General features: G+C 34.7%; 1 protein-coding gene across 1 annotated transcript in view; it reads left to right on the forward strand.

The window, feature by feature from the left end:
• Positions 1-20,951, forward strand: part of RGS5 (regulator of G protein signaling 5) — a 68,733-nt gene that overhangs the window by 39,593 nt on the left and 8,189 nt on the right. Inside the window, exons 3-4 of the mRNA XM_072419980.1 lie at positions 568-629; positions 9,653-9,819. Of these exons, the coding sequence (XP_072276081.1) occupies positions 568-629; positions 9,653-9,819 (229 nt within the window). The remainder of the gene's footprint in view (positions 1-567; positions 630-9,652; positions 9,820-20,951) is intronic.

Below are 20,951 nucleotides of genomic sequence, written 5' to 3' on the forward strand. Positions count from 1 at the left end.
AACAATGGCTTTTCTTCCTTCTATACTTTACATTGGGGTCCTAATGAGCATTCAAGATCAAACCCTCCAAAGTGCATATCAGATCTCAGCCTGGGAAAAGATAAATGCATTAAATTAGGCTTAAAAATATGGACTCATAGGCTTGGTTAACACTGCTGTACTGGCAAATATTTAGTGAAATGTGCATAGGCTTGGTTAACACTGCTGTACTGGCAAATATTTAGTGAAATGTGACTTGGGGTTTTCAAAAGCATTATTCAGAGTGCCAATTATTATTCAGTAAAGTTAACTTGTCAAAACTGCAACATGCAGTCTTTTGCACCATTGAAAGTATCATGACACATATTATAAATCACCGGCCACTTGATATGGTTTAATAATGATGTGGCATTAGTGCCAATGAAAATTACCTTTACCTTCTTAAACATCCATGATTATTTTAGTTGATATTTTAAAAAATGATACGAATATCTTTATTTGATCAGAATAGACAGTATAAAGAAAATAAGTACCACTTAATTCCTGAGACTGTTTGATGATGATAGTTTGCTCTTTTTCTTCCATTAGACCATCAACTGATGAGGCCCTGCAATGGAAAGATTCTCTGGAGAAGCTTCTTCAGAACAGCTGTGAGTCACCATCTCCCTTGCTTCCTGTCTATATCTCATCACCAAAGACTTAACATCATTATAATCCATGCCATTGACCCCATATAGCTGAGTGTTTTCCCACAATCTTTTTTTTTTTTACTGGAAAATCCAGACCTTCCTGTCCTATATTCCGAGATGACCCTGTCCTGGTTTGTATTCCTTGAAAGGTTCAAGAGCAGAGTCTTGTGGCTCCTATTAAACATCTTTCTTCTTTAGAACACTTATATATCACATGATGATAAAATGGATCTAAATATGGATTTTACGCTTGCATAGTATTAACTTGAGGAATAAATGTATTTTTTTTCTATGAAATTGGAATGTTGTTGAAATTGGAATCAATTGATGAATTCAATGTAGAACTCGAAGAGGTTGCTTTACAAAATATACTGAAGATGTTCATCAGTCATGTGCACAGGATTAAACAAAAAAAATTGGCAGCATATGATTGGAAGATTGAATGGATGCAGATTCATCTAATATTTTGCACATTAATGTGAACATTAAGCTAAGTGAAAATGCTTTTTACTTTTCTATATTAACCCTAAAGTTTATAATTCATCTCTTTATATACCCAGACCATAATTGCAGGGGGTACTTAATATCACATGAATTTAGGTGAGTGAAGTAAAATAGTACAAACATTGTTTTTTGGGGACAAACTATATTTTATTTAGCAATATGGTTTTGGAAAAATGTTTTTTTTCTTTTCTGTACATTCTATTGTCATCTATTGTAAGCTTTGTTAGTTTTAAGTATATAAGTAGTGACATTAAAATAGGCATTTAGCTTTGCTGGTTGGAAAATATTCAGTTCTGCACAATTTCTTAACACTGACACGTGACACTGAAAAAAGTTGCAAAAAATAATGAATACAAAAAACAAAAATGGTAAAAAATAGGAGAAAGATAATGGCTAAGGGCAGAGGAAGAGGAAGGTGTTAAATATGGCTTACCAGGGTCAACTAAAGGCTTACAATCGGTTCAAGGGAACTTTCTATTATATTTGTTTGAGTTTTTTTAGTTTTCTTTAAACCGTAACAGGATGAAATTTCATTTGGCAGTGTGTTATGAACAAATGACATTTTTTCAATAAAATATTATTTCAACTTTTTCATTAAATTCTAAATGCTTTTGATCCCCTTGACCAACCATTGCCATCTTCATACACTTCCTCCCATGTGATTTGGGATACTGTTGCTTTATTATCAGCTCTAACCAGTCTGGCCATTCTCCTCTGACCTCTGGCATGAACAAGGCACTGTTGTCTGGAGAACTGCAGCTCACTGGATATTTTCTAGACAATTTTGTTAACCCAGCAGTTTGGTATGCCAATGAACATTTTTTTAAGGTTCATGTTAAAAAATAGAAAAAGAGAAAAAAAAGCTTGCCCCAGATCGGAGATAAAAGTCAGGTGTGATCCTGTAAGTACAGTTTTTACATAGTAATTAGTTCATAATGCCTCAGTACACAATTATACTGTAGTCACAGAGAAGTGCATTGATAGACACCATTTATAGGGCAGGGTCTGTATCTATATCTGTCTGTGGCCATTTGTCAGTAGCTCCCTTTCATCCACGCACATTAAATTGCACTTTTCCTTCTGTTAGTTATATGCCTCTGGCTGTTCTTTCAAAGGAGTCATCATACTTACTGGGTTTAATTGCCCAAAAAACAACAGAGATCAGAACATATACCGACGGCAGATAAAATAGATTAGAAGACCTTTCAATGCAAAGTGTCATATTTTGTCCTGATTAATTATGAAACAGTTTGGCAGCCTTATAATTACCATTTATTTAGCCTCAAGGCCATGAAAAGCAGATTGCTTGTATTATCGCATTACCCCACAGCAGGAAAAGAGCACACAATTATTCTTCTGTTTACTGGAACATTAGCAGGTTCTGATGTTGTTCACAGGAAAGGTTTATTTCTACAAATAAACACAAGGCGATATTTACTATAGAGAAGTGGTAAAAATATAATAATAATAAATCCACACATATACAATCTATTGAGCATATTGTAATACATACCAACACTCAATATCCTTGTGGGTTTTAGGTGTTATTGATAATACAAAGATTAGTGTTTGTATAATTTGCAAGATTTATGAAGCAGGCACACTTTGCCAGTCAATTTACATCTAGCTATGTATTCTCTCCCCAATAAAAATAAATAACTTACAGGAGGTTACAAAATAATTTAAAGACTTTGCAGAAAGGTTTGCTGTTTCACTTTATAGCTGAAGAATATAGTCTCTATACTGGCATCAACCGTCATGGTAAAAATCAATTGCTAATGATCTCTTTGCAAGGTAATCTGTTAATAAACTTTAATGGCTAAGAGGTATTTGCTTTTATGTGACCCACAGTTGTAATAGGTATTGTCATTTAGAATCAGATGTAGAAACTAAAAGCTAAGTGCAATGTGCATCAGGACAAGTTTATCACTTTTTAAGTTGCAAAAAGTAATTTGTACTGTGCAAATGAAACTTAGTATATAGTTAAATATTGGTTTATTTATTGATTGCATGAACCATTTTTATGTCACAATTGGTGATTTTATTCTAATTTAAAAGACAAAAAAAGTGTGTGGCATTTTAAAACATTCAGCAAATATTTTCTTTTATTGTAATGAGCAAGGCAGACAAATTGTTTTGGCAACGTTCTAGCATATTATAGAATAATTTAATGTGCTAGAAATCAAATCACAATCATAACTGTCTTCTGAAGTCTGGCATTCTGTGCAGAACCTATTGCAAACTTTCTAGAGTTAAAATGTTCTCTTTGTAGATACTTTTTGTAGTTCTTCATTAATCTTTAAAATTCCCATGGAATATGTGGATTTTGGTCAACCAGGACAGTAGCAGACAATAAAAACAAGGTTTTAATTGCGATTCCAGCATAGCAAAAATATTTAAAAAGATTTTTTGAAGTGTTTCACATGTGTGTTAGTTTGGTGCAAACTTTTGGAAGTCAAGGCAACTGCATTGTTTTGGTGGGAAAATGTCTGCATTTAGAGCCTGAATTAGCTTTCAAGACTGGAGAAGATAGACTATCATTGGTGAACCTAGGTGATCCAGCAAAACTGAAATACATTTCCAAACAATCATTTGCTAATAATTTGGCAAATGTTTTCAAACCTGGACCAGATCCATTACAGGATTGCTGGATCATTCAAGTTCTCCTATATTAGTCTATCTTCTCAAGTCTTGAACAACTTTGATAAATCAGGCCCAAATAGTTAAACAGTGAAAGGCAGGGATTCGGGTTCAGTTCTATAAGGATAGGTTAAATACTGTAATCCACAGCAAGCAAGACTGAAAACCTCACGACGAATATGCGGCAGGTCAAGGAGTATTTTTCTGTGCTGCCATCAATTTTAAAGGGAAAACCATGTGAATGTTTATATAATGCATATTTTTTTTACTTTGTCTAAGCATACATTTTCCATGCATATATTTACCCAAAGATTTGTAAGGTAAGGTAAGAGAGAAAGAGAAAAAGGAGAGGAGGAGAGGGAGTAAAAAAAAAACAAACAAATAGGAAGGAGTTTGGAGAGAAAGGGGATCTTCATATGGAATCTCTCTCATAGAAAAATGTTAACGGAAGCAGATTAGTCTTAAAGCATTACCTTATTAACTTTAGCAGACTGCATCTTACGCATTTCAGAAAAATGACCTTTTGGGAATACAGTTTTGTCCTCTGAAAATAATTGGTGTATGGCTTTAGAGAATAAATTAGAATATTCAAAATGTGTTCATTAGGCACCTTTTTCTGAAAGGACACCACCTAACATAAAAAATGCAATACAATGTATTCTATTTCATAATAAAATGTATGTATTATCCTTTTTTTCTAAATAAAATGGTAACATTATCCAGCACTTTCCTTATTAATTAAATTATTTAACAATTATAACTTTACTTGCATTGTTACTTGTAACAATACAGGTGAAAAACATTTAATAGAAAAATAATTTCACAAAGGACATTCTGTCCTCCATTTGCTATTAAAAAGATGCAGTGTAATGCCATTCACTTTGGTAAGGTAAAAACTCCTTATTCTTTTACAAAGAGTACAAAATCTTTTTATAATTATACAATGCATGTCTTGTGGGCCCACAATCACAATCAAATGAAAACTGCATCCTAGAAAATGTTAATAATATAAAGAACCAATGGCCGGGCTCTTGTGAATATGATGTCAATAAAATAAAGAGAACCGAATGAGAAGAAGCATAGGGGAATGGGTATTTCAGACAAGGGTCCTAAAGGGCTCCAACGTCCCAGCCTTGTGGTTGGACAAATAATTCATGGTGTACATGTCCTCTGAAATTTCTCATGCGCTATTTAATATGGGCATAATTTTTTATTTTATTATGCACCACTGTTTTTGACCTCCTCAAAACATAGGGCAAACAGTTTCCATGCTTTTACAATATCCTGTTTTATAGCAGAAAGAAATGTATTTGTGTATTTTTCTAAGAGGAGCCCCCCGTGTTTTTCTTTAGAAATGAATGCATATTCAATTTGATAAGAATCTAGACTTATATTTATAATACCTGCACTTTTGTTTAGGTCCATCATATATGTATTACCAATGTATGATTGGCAAGCTCCAAGTTATTTAGGTGAATATATAGTTATGCATTAGAGTAACTGAAAAGAGACATTATATAATCTGTATATGACTTGTGCTTCCTTTGCATCCAAAAGTTTTGATTATAGGCAGAATGTAACAAAAGTAGTTATGATAACTGACATCCAGGAAAGTGCGCCATACAAGATCTGTTTGTGAAATAAATAATTGTAGTGGTACATTTTTGGCTGTAGTGAAAGACTTACCCCATCTCTGAAAAAGCTATATTATTGTGCTAATTTAATTTAAAGTTGTTTATCACCCTAAAAATTTTTATTAATTAAGTCACTTTTGTATAGCATTGCTATATAGGATATTAGTATATAGTTACAAATCTGCATGGGGAATGTTAAGTTCGCACATAAGGACAATGGACATTGTGTAAAGAATTATACTCATTTGACTAAGAAGTTGGTTTTGTTCAGGATCAAGACTGTTACATTCATGGTTACTGATTTGATATAATGGATACTTAGTCTAAAGTCTTCTGAAAAAGATGCCAACATACAGAGAAGATAGCTATCATTCTATGAAATAAATAAAGAATGTGTAACAAAATACAGATTATCAATGTATGCAACCATAGCTAAAACCCTCACTTGCAGAACATCTCATCTGTGTGGTAAATGTTGACCAGGGAGCATATTCTAGGTCTGCATTATGCCACATGCATACATTGGCAAATGTTTGTGATTTGACCATTTGTTCACGGCAAGTTCCTAAAAGTCATGTTATATATACAGCAGTTTTTACTAAGACCATTTCACTGGTACAGGATAAGGACATCCACTTACTCATATATGGTAATAAATGCCACATCAATATTATGTTATTTATTTATTTTGTGATAGGTGCATAACATTCACCATGTTTTATAATCTAATGATAATGAATAATATACAATGCTATATACTTTTTCAGTGTTAATGTGAGCTAAAGACCTCTTTCTTATTCTTAGCGTTCATCCAGAATCTAATTTCCTTATTCCTATAACATACATATTTATGTCTGTTTGCTGATGAACTTGCTAATGACGGAATAGCTTATGTATCTATTTGTACATATTTTCAGAACAAAGATTTTTTTTATCTGTAGAGTGTAAACACAATGTGAGTTAATATTAATATGATGCGTGGGCAAGTGGGAGAAATCTTGCAGCAATGATGTAACTTCCTGTCCTACACAGGAAACAGAACCCTGGAGATAATTCTTTTTTTTCTGCTTTAATTATTATTAATTTACAAGCCACATTTGTTTTTCAAAATACACAGATGTCTGCTAAGTATAAACAGCAAAGCAGTATTTTGAGAATATACATATAGAAGATGATGCATGTTCAGGGAACACAGGAAGACATGGAGACAAGGAAACCCAAACAACTAGCTAGTCCCCATTATTCTTCTATGTGCAAATTCTTTATTTTTTAGTGCAAGAATTCCAAACAATGTGCATTATTTCTACAATTTTACCAACTAAGCAAATATCTATAGGATTAGCCATCTGCCTTACTGTACTATAATTAAAAAAAGATTATGGTGCTTATGATAAAAGAAAGATTTAATTTGTTGAGGAAATTTAGCCTACTATATTGATTACACACATCACTCTTGCCATAGGCAGATGGATGGGTTTTGTTCCAAGTATTATCAAGCAATTTTACAGCAACAATTTCAACATTACAAAAATATTTGTTTGACCATAATAAAATCATTACCTTTAAAGAAAATACATTGACAATATAAAAGTTTGCTGAAAACATCTTGTGTTCTAGTTGTACAAAATATTCAATACATATATCTTTTTAAACCATGTAGGAAATTTAATGTACTAGTTTTTATAAAGACCATCACATAGTCTTATTACTTATACAGTAAGTCCCTTTGGGACGCATTTCGTAAAGTGAAGTCCACTTTCTTAGACCCTGAGGATCAAGAATGGTTTATCCTTCTTTATTGAAGGTGAATATGACACAGATAAATACACTTGTTAAATCAGTACAGCATCATTGGTATTATGAGACAATACCAGGGGTTTCAGGCATTAAAACCAACAATGTGTGTATAACCAAAGCTGCTCCCATAAGATGTACCCAGTGACTGAAAAGCCAAGTAAGATGAAAACGTAAGCACTGATACACTGAATGCAGCCAAGCTAGATGTTCGATTGCAAGGAATGCAAATGATTCTTGCAATTGTAATAACTGTAAATAGTAATAACTACAGCAAAATTGTACAAAACCTTTTTGCACCTTAAAAGTCCCATTGTTTTTTACAATTTTGCTATGTTTTCTCAAGGGATGTGGTGCAAGCCATTCCACCACATAAACCTTTTCCTTTTTTTCAAAGTAATAGGTTTACTAGGTAGAAAAAAGATAATGCATGACTAAGGGAACTTGGGCTAAATGTGAGTTTAGTACAAGACAGGAAATTTAGGTTCAAGTTGCAATAGCTAACACAAATATTACACTAATTATCCAATAAATACAATTTTTAATTACATATGTGTTTACCTGTAGAAGCTATCCTGTGTTGACAGCATAAGCAACATGTATACCAGGTGTATGTCTGCTCTAACCACAACACCAGTGTATGCTATGGTTATGGTATATTTGCTCTATAAGAGGTATTTTTGCATTAAATACTAGTGTTCTGAAAGGGTCACCATTGTAAATATATAGTACAAGCAACTAGGGAACAGTGGTGCAATTAGTGTGTAAAGTTCCATATAGTGCATAGGGGGGGATGATAATGGAGGTCAAACAACATTTTTTAATGGTGCCTTGCATTTTTGTAATAATGCACCTGCTCACAGATATACTTCAACTGATTCCTTTTTCTCTAATAAGTCATTGTATGTGGACACTTTTTTTTTGCAATCTAAGAAAAACACAGCAAAGGCTTGTCATTGCCAATAATTTAATTCTTCTTCCTGTGTTTATTATTCTAACTAATGTACTTGATGTCTGCCACTTTTGCTCCAAAAATATTTAGAGACGTCCCCCACCCTTAGGCTGTAATAACTGCAATGGTCTAAAACAAAGTATTATTTTCTGTTTTGACTAGCCATGTAATCTAATCTGCACGGGTGAAAAGCTTTCATTAAACTATACAATAAATTTATGTTCATGATTTTGCACCGATCACTGTTCCCAAATTAACTGCCCACTGGAAATGTATACGTGAGACTCATATAATAGGCACGGTCAGTTGTTTCCATCAAGTCAAATGTTTCCATCATTTAGATGAAAACCAGGTGTCATTTTGAATAGATACATCCTGTACAAAAGTGCCTTGACTACCATCAAAAGATTGGTTCTTAGATTTGTGTTGTGAAATTTCGTCTCAGTTAACATATACTTGCCACAAGTCTTGGCAATTTAAATATAGCATAAAGTGAAAAATAAAACATAAGCATAGGTTATCTCCAGAGAAAACTACATATCAGAACAATCAAAAGTTTTGTAGATATAGGCAGCTGAGATAACATAGAAATCATGACTTTACTTGTAGTATTTAGGCTAGTCTCTCTCATTTCTGCCTCTTGAGGTGCCCTATTGGTCAGCGGGGCTGCATTTAACATTTAAGGGTAAATCTGAATGTTTAGGTGTTGAGATAAAACCCAATGTGGGGCACCAATATACACTATCAATCATGGCTCATTTAGGGCAATATTAATTACACAGGTTAATAAACATTGTTCCATGGCTCTATTTTCCCTTGATAAGCCAATCTCAAAGATGCTTTCCACCACTTTGTTTCATAGGCCTAAACTTCATTTGTTTCCCACAAGTTATACAATTCATGTTTGTATATTCGACATCACTGAGGGTGGCCAGCGTGTATTTGCATGTCCGAAGTACAGTCTAGTATCCATGGACCGCTTACCACAAACACAAAAAGCCTTCCACTGTGAGGCATGTATACCTAATGCCAAAATGATAAACAGCCCAAAAAACTGAAAGAAAAGTCACGAAAGCTACATGGCACACTCAGCAATGGTAGCTTTAAAATAAATAGGAAGTAAGAAAGGTGGTGGCTGATACATCTATTTTATATTACACAGCATTATGGTAAAAAAACAAGTTTTATCCAAATAAAGTACAATTTCTAAATAAAATATACTAATTAGGCTAGTTAAGAAATAAGTCATTATCACAATAGTGCTTTATAGATAACATTCTTTTCAGAAGAAACAATGTCGGAATGCAAATATATAATAGAAAACCTACGTTAAGGTTCTAAGATTTAAATAGATTAGAAGAGAAAGATTTATAAACATAGGTCAATCATCTAATATGTTCATGAAACAGTAGTAAATAGCATGTGACTATCTTAATGTTTTCTTTGTTTCCTTTGTATAGATGGACTCTCTGCTTTCCAAAGCTTTCTGAAGATGGAATTCAGCGAGGAGAATATTGAATTCTGGATGGCTTGTGAGGATTTTAAGAAGACCAAGTCACCAAATAAAATGGCTCAGAAAGCCAAGAAAATCTATGAGGAATTCATCCAGACAGAGGCTCCAAGAGAGGTAACGAATCTTACAATAGACTGATGAAATGCTATAATGTAGAAACCTGCAGGAATCTATCAAATGATTACCCATATATTTTGATCCACAAATCTTTAAATAAAAAAATTGATTGAAATAATTTCAGCAAACAAAAAAACTTAATAATAAACCATAAAATAGCAAAATAAAGTTACAGATACAACATCTTCATCATTATACTGTACAAACAAGCCTGTGTCAATAAAGTAAGTGAAGCTAAATCAGAGTCCATTACACTCTCCGTGTGACAGTGATGGGTAAGTAATAATTGAGTGGCTAGTTGCCAAGCTCCATCTTTATATTATGAGAGGAAGGTAGCTTTGAAATAAAAGGGACCAGCAATGAAATTTTATCTCCCTGGCTGACCCTAATGTTTTTCATATTTTTTAAATCCCAATTCAAATAATTTGTTTTAGACAGAGGTTAAAAAAACAGATCATTATCAACTGCAACATTTTTCATTTTCATCTGAAAATAACCATTTTTTGGGGGGTTTGGCAGTAGTTCAATGTGTTAGCTGAAACAGCATTTAGATCCTTGTCTGAGATGCTGTATATAAAGAAAAAAACATTATTGTATCCTAGCCTAGTTATGAACATCAAAAAGGGTTGGGACTTGTGTTAGGTTTACGTTGCTGTCTTTGAACCCCTTGGTAGATGTATTCTCACTTTGAGCCCTGATGATGGGAATGTTATCATTATGAAGTTGTCCTTTGTACAGTAGTAGAAGAAAAAGTCTTCTCACTTGCTCATGTGGTTAATGGATGCTTCCAGGCATATATTATCTCCAACTAAATATCCTACCAAATGCCTGTATGATGTTTATTAGTATACTTATTAATTCTACTTTTATGCACTCTTGTATTGCATTGGAACTCTAGGGCTTTGTAAGGCTTCTCCTGTCACCAGGTACTAATTACTAAATATACAACGTCTAACTCATCTACCTATTGGACCACACAGATTCAAATATTCAAACACTTTGTACAACTGCTGTGTCAGGAAAGGTAAAGCTGTATCTGTATACAAGAGTTCTTAGTTGTCAGAGTGAACAAGGTTAATATAAATGTGCCACATATCCCCTCATACAATTTGGAGATATAGAGATGAAAAGCTTTGAGGACAATATAAATATATTAGGCCTGATTTAATAAAGCTCTCCAAGGCTGGAGAGAATACACTTTCACCAGTGAAGCTAGGTGATCAAGCAAACCTGGAATGGATTTCTTCAATGTCATTTGCTATTTGCTAGCAAATGCTTTGAATCCTGGACCAGATCCATCCCAGGTTTGTTGGATCACCAGTTTCACTGGTGAAAGTGTATTCTCTCCAGCCTTGGAGAGCTTTAATAAATCAGGGCCATTGTATTAATTTGATAGATCTTTCTAGGGAATCATGAAATCACTAAATAAAACATTCATTGATCCTTAGAAGAACAAGTAATAAAGGCTCATAAATCCAGTACTGCATTATTTATAGAAACTCAGTCGTGATTTAAGCTTGATTAAAGTCACAAAAATAGATATGCACTCAGATAGCCTTTGTATTAACAGCAGCTATTTTAAACTCTATAAATAATAGCGTAGCGGATTTATACATTTATATAACACAGGCACACAGGAGTGTTTGCAGGTACTATGCCTAATGCATCATGCAAAAAAAAAATAATATGATGAGGCTAAATTATCCTGAAAGGAATAGAAACATTTCTATTTTTAATTTAACACAATCAAAACAGACTTTTTTATGTCTATTAGGTAATATAAAAAGGGCATATTTCAACATATGTGCATAATATACCCGGCTGGATTTGGTTTACTATTTTGTTGCTGTAGATTTTCTATGCAGGTTCTTAGATCATGATGATACACAATGTTTCAGGCATTTCTGGTTATTGACCAGATAAAAGCTTGTTTATACCACAGTGATTCCCAATCTTTTTTGAACAAGTTAAAACATTGTTTTGGCCATCTAGCATACAGTAGATAATCTCAACAGGAAGTTAGTTGGTTAGTTGAAATGTAACTATGAAAAAGATATTGCAAGAGAACTGAACAGGCAACAGTAAAAGAAAAGGCATTCTGGATGTGATCTTATAGCAGCGTTTATGGAGCATCTTGTTTTTCCTTGAATCCAATATTGATGGTTTAACACCCAATAAATCCTGCAAATTTATTAAATGCCCCTAATTGTAACTTTTACAAGTTCACTCATCCTACTACCGGAGTGCTCCATGGAGCAAGGTATTACCTTTTAAGTCTTTCTAGTGCACATTTCTAGACAAGGGGATATTTAAGAGGGCCCAAAAGGTCAGCTGACTCTTTCAAGTACATATGTATCACTAAAGATCATTCCATCAAATCTGCAGTTATACCTTGGTAGTAAAACTTGTTACATAGCCTCACATGCTCCAATAGTGTTGCCAGATAACAGACAGTCTGTGAAAAAGATAACAAGCTTGCACTTTGTGTGGTTGTTTTGGAAGTCCTGAAAGTTCCAGGAAGACCTAAAAGTTGGTGCAGGATTTCTTTCATAGCTATGGAGGAAACAACAATGACCTTGGCGTGACAAAAAAAACTGGATTGATTGTTTTTTGCCAAAACATTGCACTTGAGCCAAAATAATTAACAAGAAAATAAATGACAACCAACAATGAAGTTATTCAGTATTGTGACCACAAATACCCAGTTGTGTCTGAAGTAATAATTTATAAAGTAGAGCATGGCTTCCAACCAACATCTAGCAATTTCCAGACTACGTCATTTTCTGCTATAAACAAAACAGTACCCATTCTGTGTGCCACAAATCAAATGGGTAAAGGACAAGGACAACATAAATTATCCCATGTTATCCTGATTCTTATCCCTAAACAGAAATTTCATTGTGTTTTATAATAAAAATATTATTAAGCCTGGACTATAGTCAGACAGCCAATCACGTATGTGAAATTCATTTAAAAAGTACTGTCAAATTATTTTCAATTGAGCTCAGTCAGCTTATCGATTTCACTTTTTCTAATGCAATTAAAGTAGAACTAAACCCCTGAAACCCTGCAAAAAATTGTAATCAGGCAGGTGATGCCCCTTCTGCAATAAAAATAACTTTACCTGCCTGATTTCAACCTTTTTTAAAGACAATCAACTGTCCTTGTTCCATCGTAGGTGATTCAATCTTCTTCCATCTTTTCTTTGTTTCGATCTTCGGTCATCTCGATTGGGTGAGATGATGTAACTCATGTGAAGTCATGCATATTCAGTCCTGGCATCTGCATGGGAAGCTGGGATGCATTGGGTATCTCAGCTCCCTTAGGATTATTGGTAGAAAGGGAACGTGATCAGGCAAGTACATTTATTTTGTGCAGTACCTGTCCCTTTCTGCAATAAAGCCCTGCCTGACGTCATAACTTGCTCTGCCTTTTATAAGCATGTTTAACCTGTGCATACATAGAGCCCTGATTGGATTGAGGGGATTGGATGTCTTCTCCATCTACCATGAGTGCTGCTGCAAAGGATTACATGAACCTGATAACAAAAGCAATGAAGATACATGTGCAATGTTAAATAATTACCTAACTGAAGAAAAAATGCTTGTGTACTCCCAACTACAGTTCTAGTGCATACTTCCTCAGTAAGTAACATAGTACCCACACTAATAATGACACCTTTACCACTCTGAACTTTTCTCAGATGTATGCGTAGGTAGACTCAGGCTAGAAAGGTGATGCTTAGTCAATTGGCTTTTACTACTGAAATCTTGTGCAATGAATCACTTTCCTGTGTCACTTTAGGTTTCCGAAACCTGCCACACATGTTATTAGCACTTGAAGAATCAATGTTTCACAATGGAGAAGCGATGCTATTTAAACTCATTGCCAACAATGGTAAAGATTCATTTCCTTTCCAATAAACTCCTTAATGGAGAAGGAGATAATTCGTTCACAAAATCTGCGATATTTCTGGGATTGGACAGTTTTCTTCCATTTTAAAGGACCACTATTGGAATAATAATTGCATTGTGATAACTGCGTGGGCTTGTAGGTATATTATTCAGTATATCAATACTTTTTTTTTTACAGCTTCCTTATTATTTATCTTCTTGAACAGTTGGGTGAGAGCTGACGTAAGCATACTGCCAGCTGTGACAGTTATTACCAGAGGCTTGCCTTCATTGTAGCCAATATTGATCATGTGCTAGAAGACAGAATGTAAAAAAAATAAGGCAGAAAACAGTAATGCTATGTTTCCTTAAGGGGTCTGTTTATAAGGCAATGAATCTGGCATCCATCTTAAACATTTCCTGGTGAAGAATCAGTTACAACTATTGAAACAGGTGGACCTATAGGATTCTCCACCACGGAATGTTTCACTGGATGTCAGAATCACTGCTTCATAATAAAAATATATAATAATTTAGTATTATGTATGTAATTAATAGATTCCTAAGAAATTAATAACATTAAGTCAAATCAGTTGGGTTAGTTTCTTGAAAAAAACAGTTTCTGCAACTTCTGCTGCCATCCTGGCCAGTGTTTTAGCCTGAATTCAGATGCAGTGACTAGCAGGCTTTTCCTAGCGGTAAAGCTACATACACACTTCCAATTATTATCGTTGGAAAACGAACGACGAACGTTCATGCACGATATATATGAACGATCGTATAGCACCGATCCTGCACATAGAGTTAACGACACAATCGTTCGTAGATATTGTACACACAATAGATACGATCGTTTGAACGATAGAGGAACTATGTGCACGACAGGAAAGTGAATGGACGTTCGTTCATCACGCATGCTCTGAACATGGACGATCAACGAACGACCGTACACACGAACGATGTTCAACGATCGTCGTCCAATCCGATCCGTCGGTCCGGTCGTTCGTTTCCAGCGACTTTCCTCGTTCGTCGGCGTCGTTGGTTACTTTTTTACGAACGATTTTTTGCCCAATCGATCGTTCGTCGTTCGATTGGAACGATAAAAATTGGAAGTGTGTACGCACCTTAAGGGCATACCCACTCCTAGCTGGACGTAAGGGCCTTTTACCCTTGAATGATTTGGAGCGTTCAGCAGGCTGCAATGGCTTAGAGTTTACATCTATGGTGCCTAAAATCATTCCTATTTGTGAATAAATTTGATCAGCAACTAAACTTTGTCATTCATTTACCTAAATAAGGAAGTGTTATTACTGATCTTGTAAAGAAGCTTCACATTCTTTAGTGATCGTTAGAGGGAGCACAAGAGAGATGTGTTCACCTTGTTCAAAGAGGTTCCTATAAGAAAGAAACAAAGAAACTGCAATACTCCAGCTTATTCCCCTTTTCTCATAAAATGAAAACCATAATCACAACAGCAAGTATTATTTTATTTTCTCTTTTAATATCCATAATATTTATGATCAGTTATGTTATTTAAGCAAAAGTTTATTTACTTTAAACTTAATCTAGCCAGGTGATGATGATAATTCTGCCTATTGCTAAACCTTGGCAAATTAACCATAAGTCCTGAGGAGTACTTTTAAATTATTTGTAATTATGTGTTTGAAAGAAAAGAAATAGCTAATGTATGTCAAGTGTTTTATCAGTTTTTAACATTTCTCCTTGTTCTGGGGAGTGTAACCAGCTACTTTTATCCATGTCAATCTGCAGGATATCAACATGTTCACTTATAATGCAGAACTTAAATAATTGTATCCCAAGGGAATACCATATCCAGTTTCCCATCCAGGAAGCAGACAATGCATGAATAAATTGTCTTTCCGTTATGAGTCCTAAATATAGAACCATACTAGTGCTATCTGATATGGCCAGTTTTGGGCTGGGGATCAGAAAGAGGCTTACATATTGGCTGCACTGTTTCAGCTTGATATAGTTTATATACGTTTTACCTAACTCTTTCTTTATTACTAATAATAGTTTACCAAGCAGTTTTTCCCGTTTTATATTATATGTTATAATCACAGTCTATCACCGTATCATGTTGAGTAAAATTCTGGTCTGGCTCTGGCTTGCACCATTATTACATTAGGACAACTTTGCCCAGCAACAAAATGTTATCAAAAGTGACAGCATTGCTAACCATCTCAGATATTTCCATGCCAAACTCTTCATATCTGTTTATGAATCCCACTCTGGTTGTAGGTAGAATCCATATTCATGACAAAGCACAGTATGCTTTAGTATACAAAAAGTTTTTAAAAGTAAATAAGTGTCACGATGAGCAAATAATATTAGGCATGGTAAAGGTTAACTCGAATGGCTGCACACCTACACGAGACAGGTGCACAACACAGCTGTAAGTGAGGAAACATGTGAATTCTGCATGGACATGAGTGAATTCAGTGCTTTGTTTCTATGGAGATGCTACAAAGGTCAGGTTCAATATTAAGTATTGTTTAGAGGAACATAATTAGAAATATGGAAACTTATTTGTAATTCATTCACAGCTAGAGCCAAGTTATTGCTGACTCAATGAATGGGCACAATAATCTAATTACTTTTAATACACTATTTTACTTGTATTTTAATATCAATGAACTGAGATGTCTTTATGATTTGCTGAAGGTACACTGAAATCAGAGGGCAATCAGATGTGAGGATTAAGATATACCATGGTTCATGCTGTTTATTGGTACAAAAACTATATTTAGGCTTTTGTAACATATTAGAATAATAAGTGTTTATACCAGGCATGTTTAAATTCACTTACAGATTACTGGCTCATTATTGCTGCTGGACATCTGAGCATTCACTACTAAATCTTAGCTTTATAATAAAAATACAGCCCTCCTAAACCTTATTCACATCCTTAATGTATTCAAAGGATTTCCCTTTTTTTCTCAAGACTGTACATGTTAAACCTGCAACATTTTATCTAATCAATATATTTGAGTGACATCTCCAGAAATGGACACATTCTAAATAAAGGGGAACCTGAAGCTTTATAGAATGGAATCATGACTCGTCATGGTGGAATAGTTCTGGTTCTGATTTAAACTATTTTGTCCTTCAGAAATCAGAATTAGAACAATTTGCACTCAGATTCTGAACTTGGATATCCTGTGTAGGAAACCCGCCCTCCGCATCATCATGTCAGGCTGTTAAATTTCCATGCCTGACTCCATCTTCCATGGAGGGCTGGTGTCACTGCGGCCTACATGACAGATGGTGCAATATTAGTCAACGCGCCATTTCCTCTTACTACTAGTCAGGGGCAGAGCTTGGAGGGACAAATAGGGGTAAAGAAAAGGGGCAAACAGCAAAGATAGTTTTTATTCTGGTCTCTGGAATGCTTGTAGAGCATACAAATACAGCAAAAAGGGTACAATACAGTACAACTCAACTTACCCAGCCAGCAGCTGATGACAGGCAATATGTACAGCTTAGCAATGACAGCTATAGCCTATGGTTTAGTGAATCCAGCCAGTGGCTGATGACAGGCTCTAACTACAACTCAACCAATCCTGCCACGGCCATTGACAGGTATATCATACAGCTGCCCTAATGAAGGGAAAAGATTTTAAAAAATTGTAGGCACCAAATTTGATCAATGTTTAGGTCAAAGTTCACAGAGACCAGAAACTGAACACCAAACCTAATTCCAAAATGATTGCATTAGTAAAAATGAAGAAGCAAAACAGGCAATGTGCTTATCAGGTACTTTTATCAGAGCATACATAACTGACCTTACACAGCTATTGTCTTTGGAACCTAATATTATCTGTGGCTGGTAGAATAAATAAAGTAAAGAGTTGTGCAAATATTGAAAAGGCTTAATAGGCAGACATCTATCTAAAGGAGTAGGTGTTCCTAGGCAGACCGCCCTAAGAAGGATCAGGGATGATAAGCATTCATGTTCCAAGTGCCAGCCTGGGACATTCAGATTTAAGAGGAAAGGGTGAAATGATGCTGGATGTCCATTATCAAGTACATAAGATGGGCACTATATGAATCTGCAGCTCCTAACAAACATCATGAGCTTAAATTGTTAGTTTACATTGGGCAATGAATTCAGAATAAACAATTTTAGTACATTAGAGATATATGTACATAGAGTATAGAATTATGAGAAAGTTTAGCTGTAAAATATTTTTATAACTTCCTGTTTTAGAACTTAACTTGTAAGCATAGCACTTTTTGAGTTTGGGTATTTCTGGTATTATTATATAAATGAAATGTAATTTTTTTCATGAATAATGTCACATTGCTTGCAAGATCTTATTAAATAACGGTCTATTTGTAACACAAAAAGGATATTCAGAGAACTAGGGCAGACAGTAAAAGTCAAATTTCTCAGTAATCTAAGATGTTCCAGAACATCAAAACAAATCATGAAAAGTAAGTCAGCTATGATTGATCTGTATTGATTCCCTGCTTTTTTCTTGACTATTTGTTGTCTTTAGAACATAGTGCTCCTTCAAGATCTAACACAAACTTTAATAATACTTTGGAAATGTTTCTAAATAAAAGCTTAAATAGCTTTCCACATATATTTATTATGTTGTTGTCTATGATATTTGTCAAAAAAATGCTGCCCATGTCTGCTCACTCCATTTATGGATAAATTCAATGAGTAATGCTGTGTGGTTTGTTATGCTAAGAAGTTCTGAGAAGGTTCTGAGAAGTGCTGCAACAATGGTCTAATTTAGCAGTTATGGAAATCATCTTTAAATCTTGTCACTGAGCAGGATAAGGGCTGGAGGCCTTTCCATGTTAAAACCTTAGTCTTTTCTTCTGCTGATTGAAACCAAACAGCTACCACCAGCTACATAACAATGTACCAATTTAGGGTACCCATGACTGTCATACTTGAACCTTAAAAAGTTGTGGCAAGTCCTTCAATTTGTTCTGTTTAACATCCACAGCCTATTTAGAGAAGCTTGTTCCCTATCTGCCTACTGTAGAGTCGAGCCAATGTTCTCTGTGTGAAAATGTTCTCTCTCAATGTCCAAAATATTCTTGTTCTGATCAGACAGCTTTAGCTTTGATGCGTTTGACTACTTTAGAGAGACCAGTGCAGCTAAGGAACTTAGTGGTCCTACTGATATCCAAGAAAGGAAAAATAAATTATTCATATTTAACATTTTTCCATTTACTTTTTCTTTCCCTTTTTTTGTGGCTTTCTTCCATTTTTCCTGAAAAGATATTCTAATTATTTGTAAGGCTAAAAGGTGAAGCCGTCTGTTGTCTGAATATTTTGACCTAAGAAGAACAGCTGAATAGTTTCAAAATCTGAATACTGCACGTATCACGTATCAAAAGTTAGGATTTTCCTTCCCATGATGATCTCCATAAGTAAAACACAGATGTTTTATCCCAAAGGAGCGGGTCCTGCCACATATTGCGGATGTTGATTGCCCTAAGGGAGTCATAGTGACCCTGAATATGTTCAGGCACTTGTGTAAATATTTAGTACCATAGCCTTTGACATGCGGTACTATGAAAATCGTCACTATGGGCTAAGCTGGAATTTGGCCAGATGGATGGCTGGCAGAAGAGGGTTTTCTAATAAGAATATTTATTCATTTCCTGAGAATGAGAACTCCTTACGATAGTCAGGGTAGTGGAAACTCTAATATATACAAAAAGTGACAACTACACAAAATGTATTATATACAAACTTAAATACTTAACAAGAAGCACTCTTTCTGGTAAAGTACCACTAAAGCTAAGAGAGATGTGTATAAAAAAAACATCTTTAAGTTATCACATTTAATTTTCTAATGGTTTTTATACGGGGACTAAAATTCGGAGGGATAGCTGCTGACAAATCTGATTTAGGGGTAGAGGCAACCCTGCCAATGTCTGATGACATAATTAATAGCCTGGGTATCCAACTGGCCTCTATGGCTTGTTTTTAGTTTCTATATATGCAAAAAAGTAGAAAACTACAGAATTATACACACAGTATGTGTAAGCCCCAAATAAGTCTGGCAATAAACTGCATTGGCAGTAAGCACACTGTTGTATGCACTGATTGTTCAGGTTGTCAGAGACCACAACTGTGAGGTATACATGTCCATTCAAAGTAAATCTAAACCATCTAAATTGTATCAAAACTTCTGTGTATCTAGGTGTTACTGAACTCCTTCCGCCTCTTTGCCGCTAATTTCCATGTATATGCCTACGCTTTACTGGCAGCTACATGATATTTCTCAGGGCTGATTTCCTGATGGTGACCATGGTGCAATATGCTTGCACATCATTGACACTTAAAGTCTCAACTGGTAATGTGCCAGGGTGATAACGCAGGTGAGCAACTTGGAGCTAGGCACAAGGTATTGTTACCCATAACAGGAAAATTAGACTAGATATTTAGAAGATTATTTTTTAAGGGTATTGGATATATATCAGGCTTCATTTTTTTAAAGATTGAAAATTCGTTTTTTAAAATTGCATTGCCATGTTGAAGATAATAAGACAATTAAGGAACTGGATTTAGATTTACTTTAAGGTAATATTGTAATGAATTTAGAAGCAGCATATGCTTATTGTTTAATATATGAGTGATGTTTCAATACTCACTGGGCATATTTATATCTCAGTGATCATGCAGTGATATCACCTAAGTGCAGTATATTTGTGTTTTCACTTGTTGACAGACAGAAAAATGGAACAGTACCCTTGTAAACAGAACAAATAATCTGTGAACACATTGTTCTACTTTTACACATCCAGCTTGTTTATCAGCTGCATTGGTACTGCTGTACAATTTTCATTTATGTCTATTGAATACAAGTCATGGCTTTTAGCAGCAGAAAAGAAATCTTGCAAGTTCACAATGGCAGAAGTCTTTATCCGGAATGTCAGGCATCAATACACATATACTTGCTCAGGATATACAAATTTCCATCTGTACATATACATAATTTATATAAGGTATCAGTTAACCCTAAGCACACAGATATAGACCCTTACATATTTCTAGATACTTCGATCAACCTGTAACTTAAAAAAAAAGCTTATTGGTATGTATGCAGCATATTGCAATGTATGTTCAAAATGGCAAGTTGAGACAAAGCAATCTATCTCTGCCCGGTTCCAATTCAGCAGTGCTAAATGTATGTTTTTACAGCATACTTTAATGGACATATAATGTCAGTAAAATGGTAAACC

Source organism: Pyxicephalus adspersus, chromosome 8 (genome assembly GCF_032062135.1).
Source record: "Pyxicephalus adspersus chromosome 8, UCB_Pads_2.0, whole genome shotgun sequence".
NCBI lineage: Eukaryota > Metazoa > Chordata > Amphibia > Anura > Pyxicephalidae > Pyxicephalus > Pyxicephalus adspersus.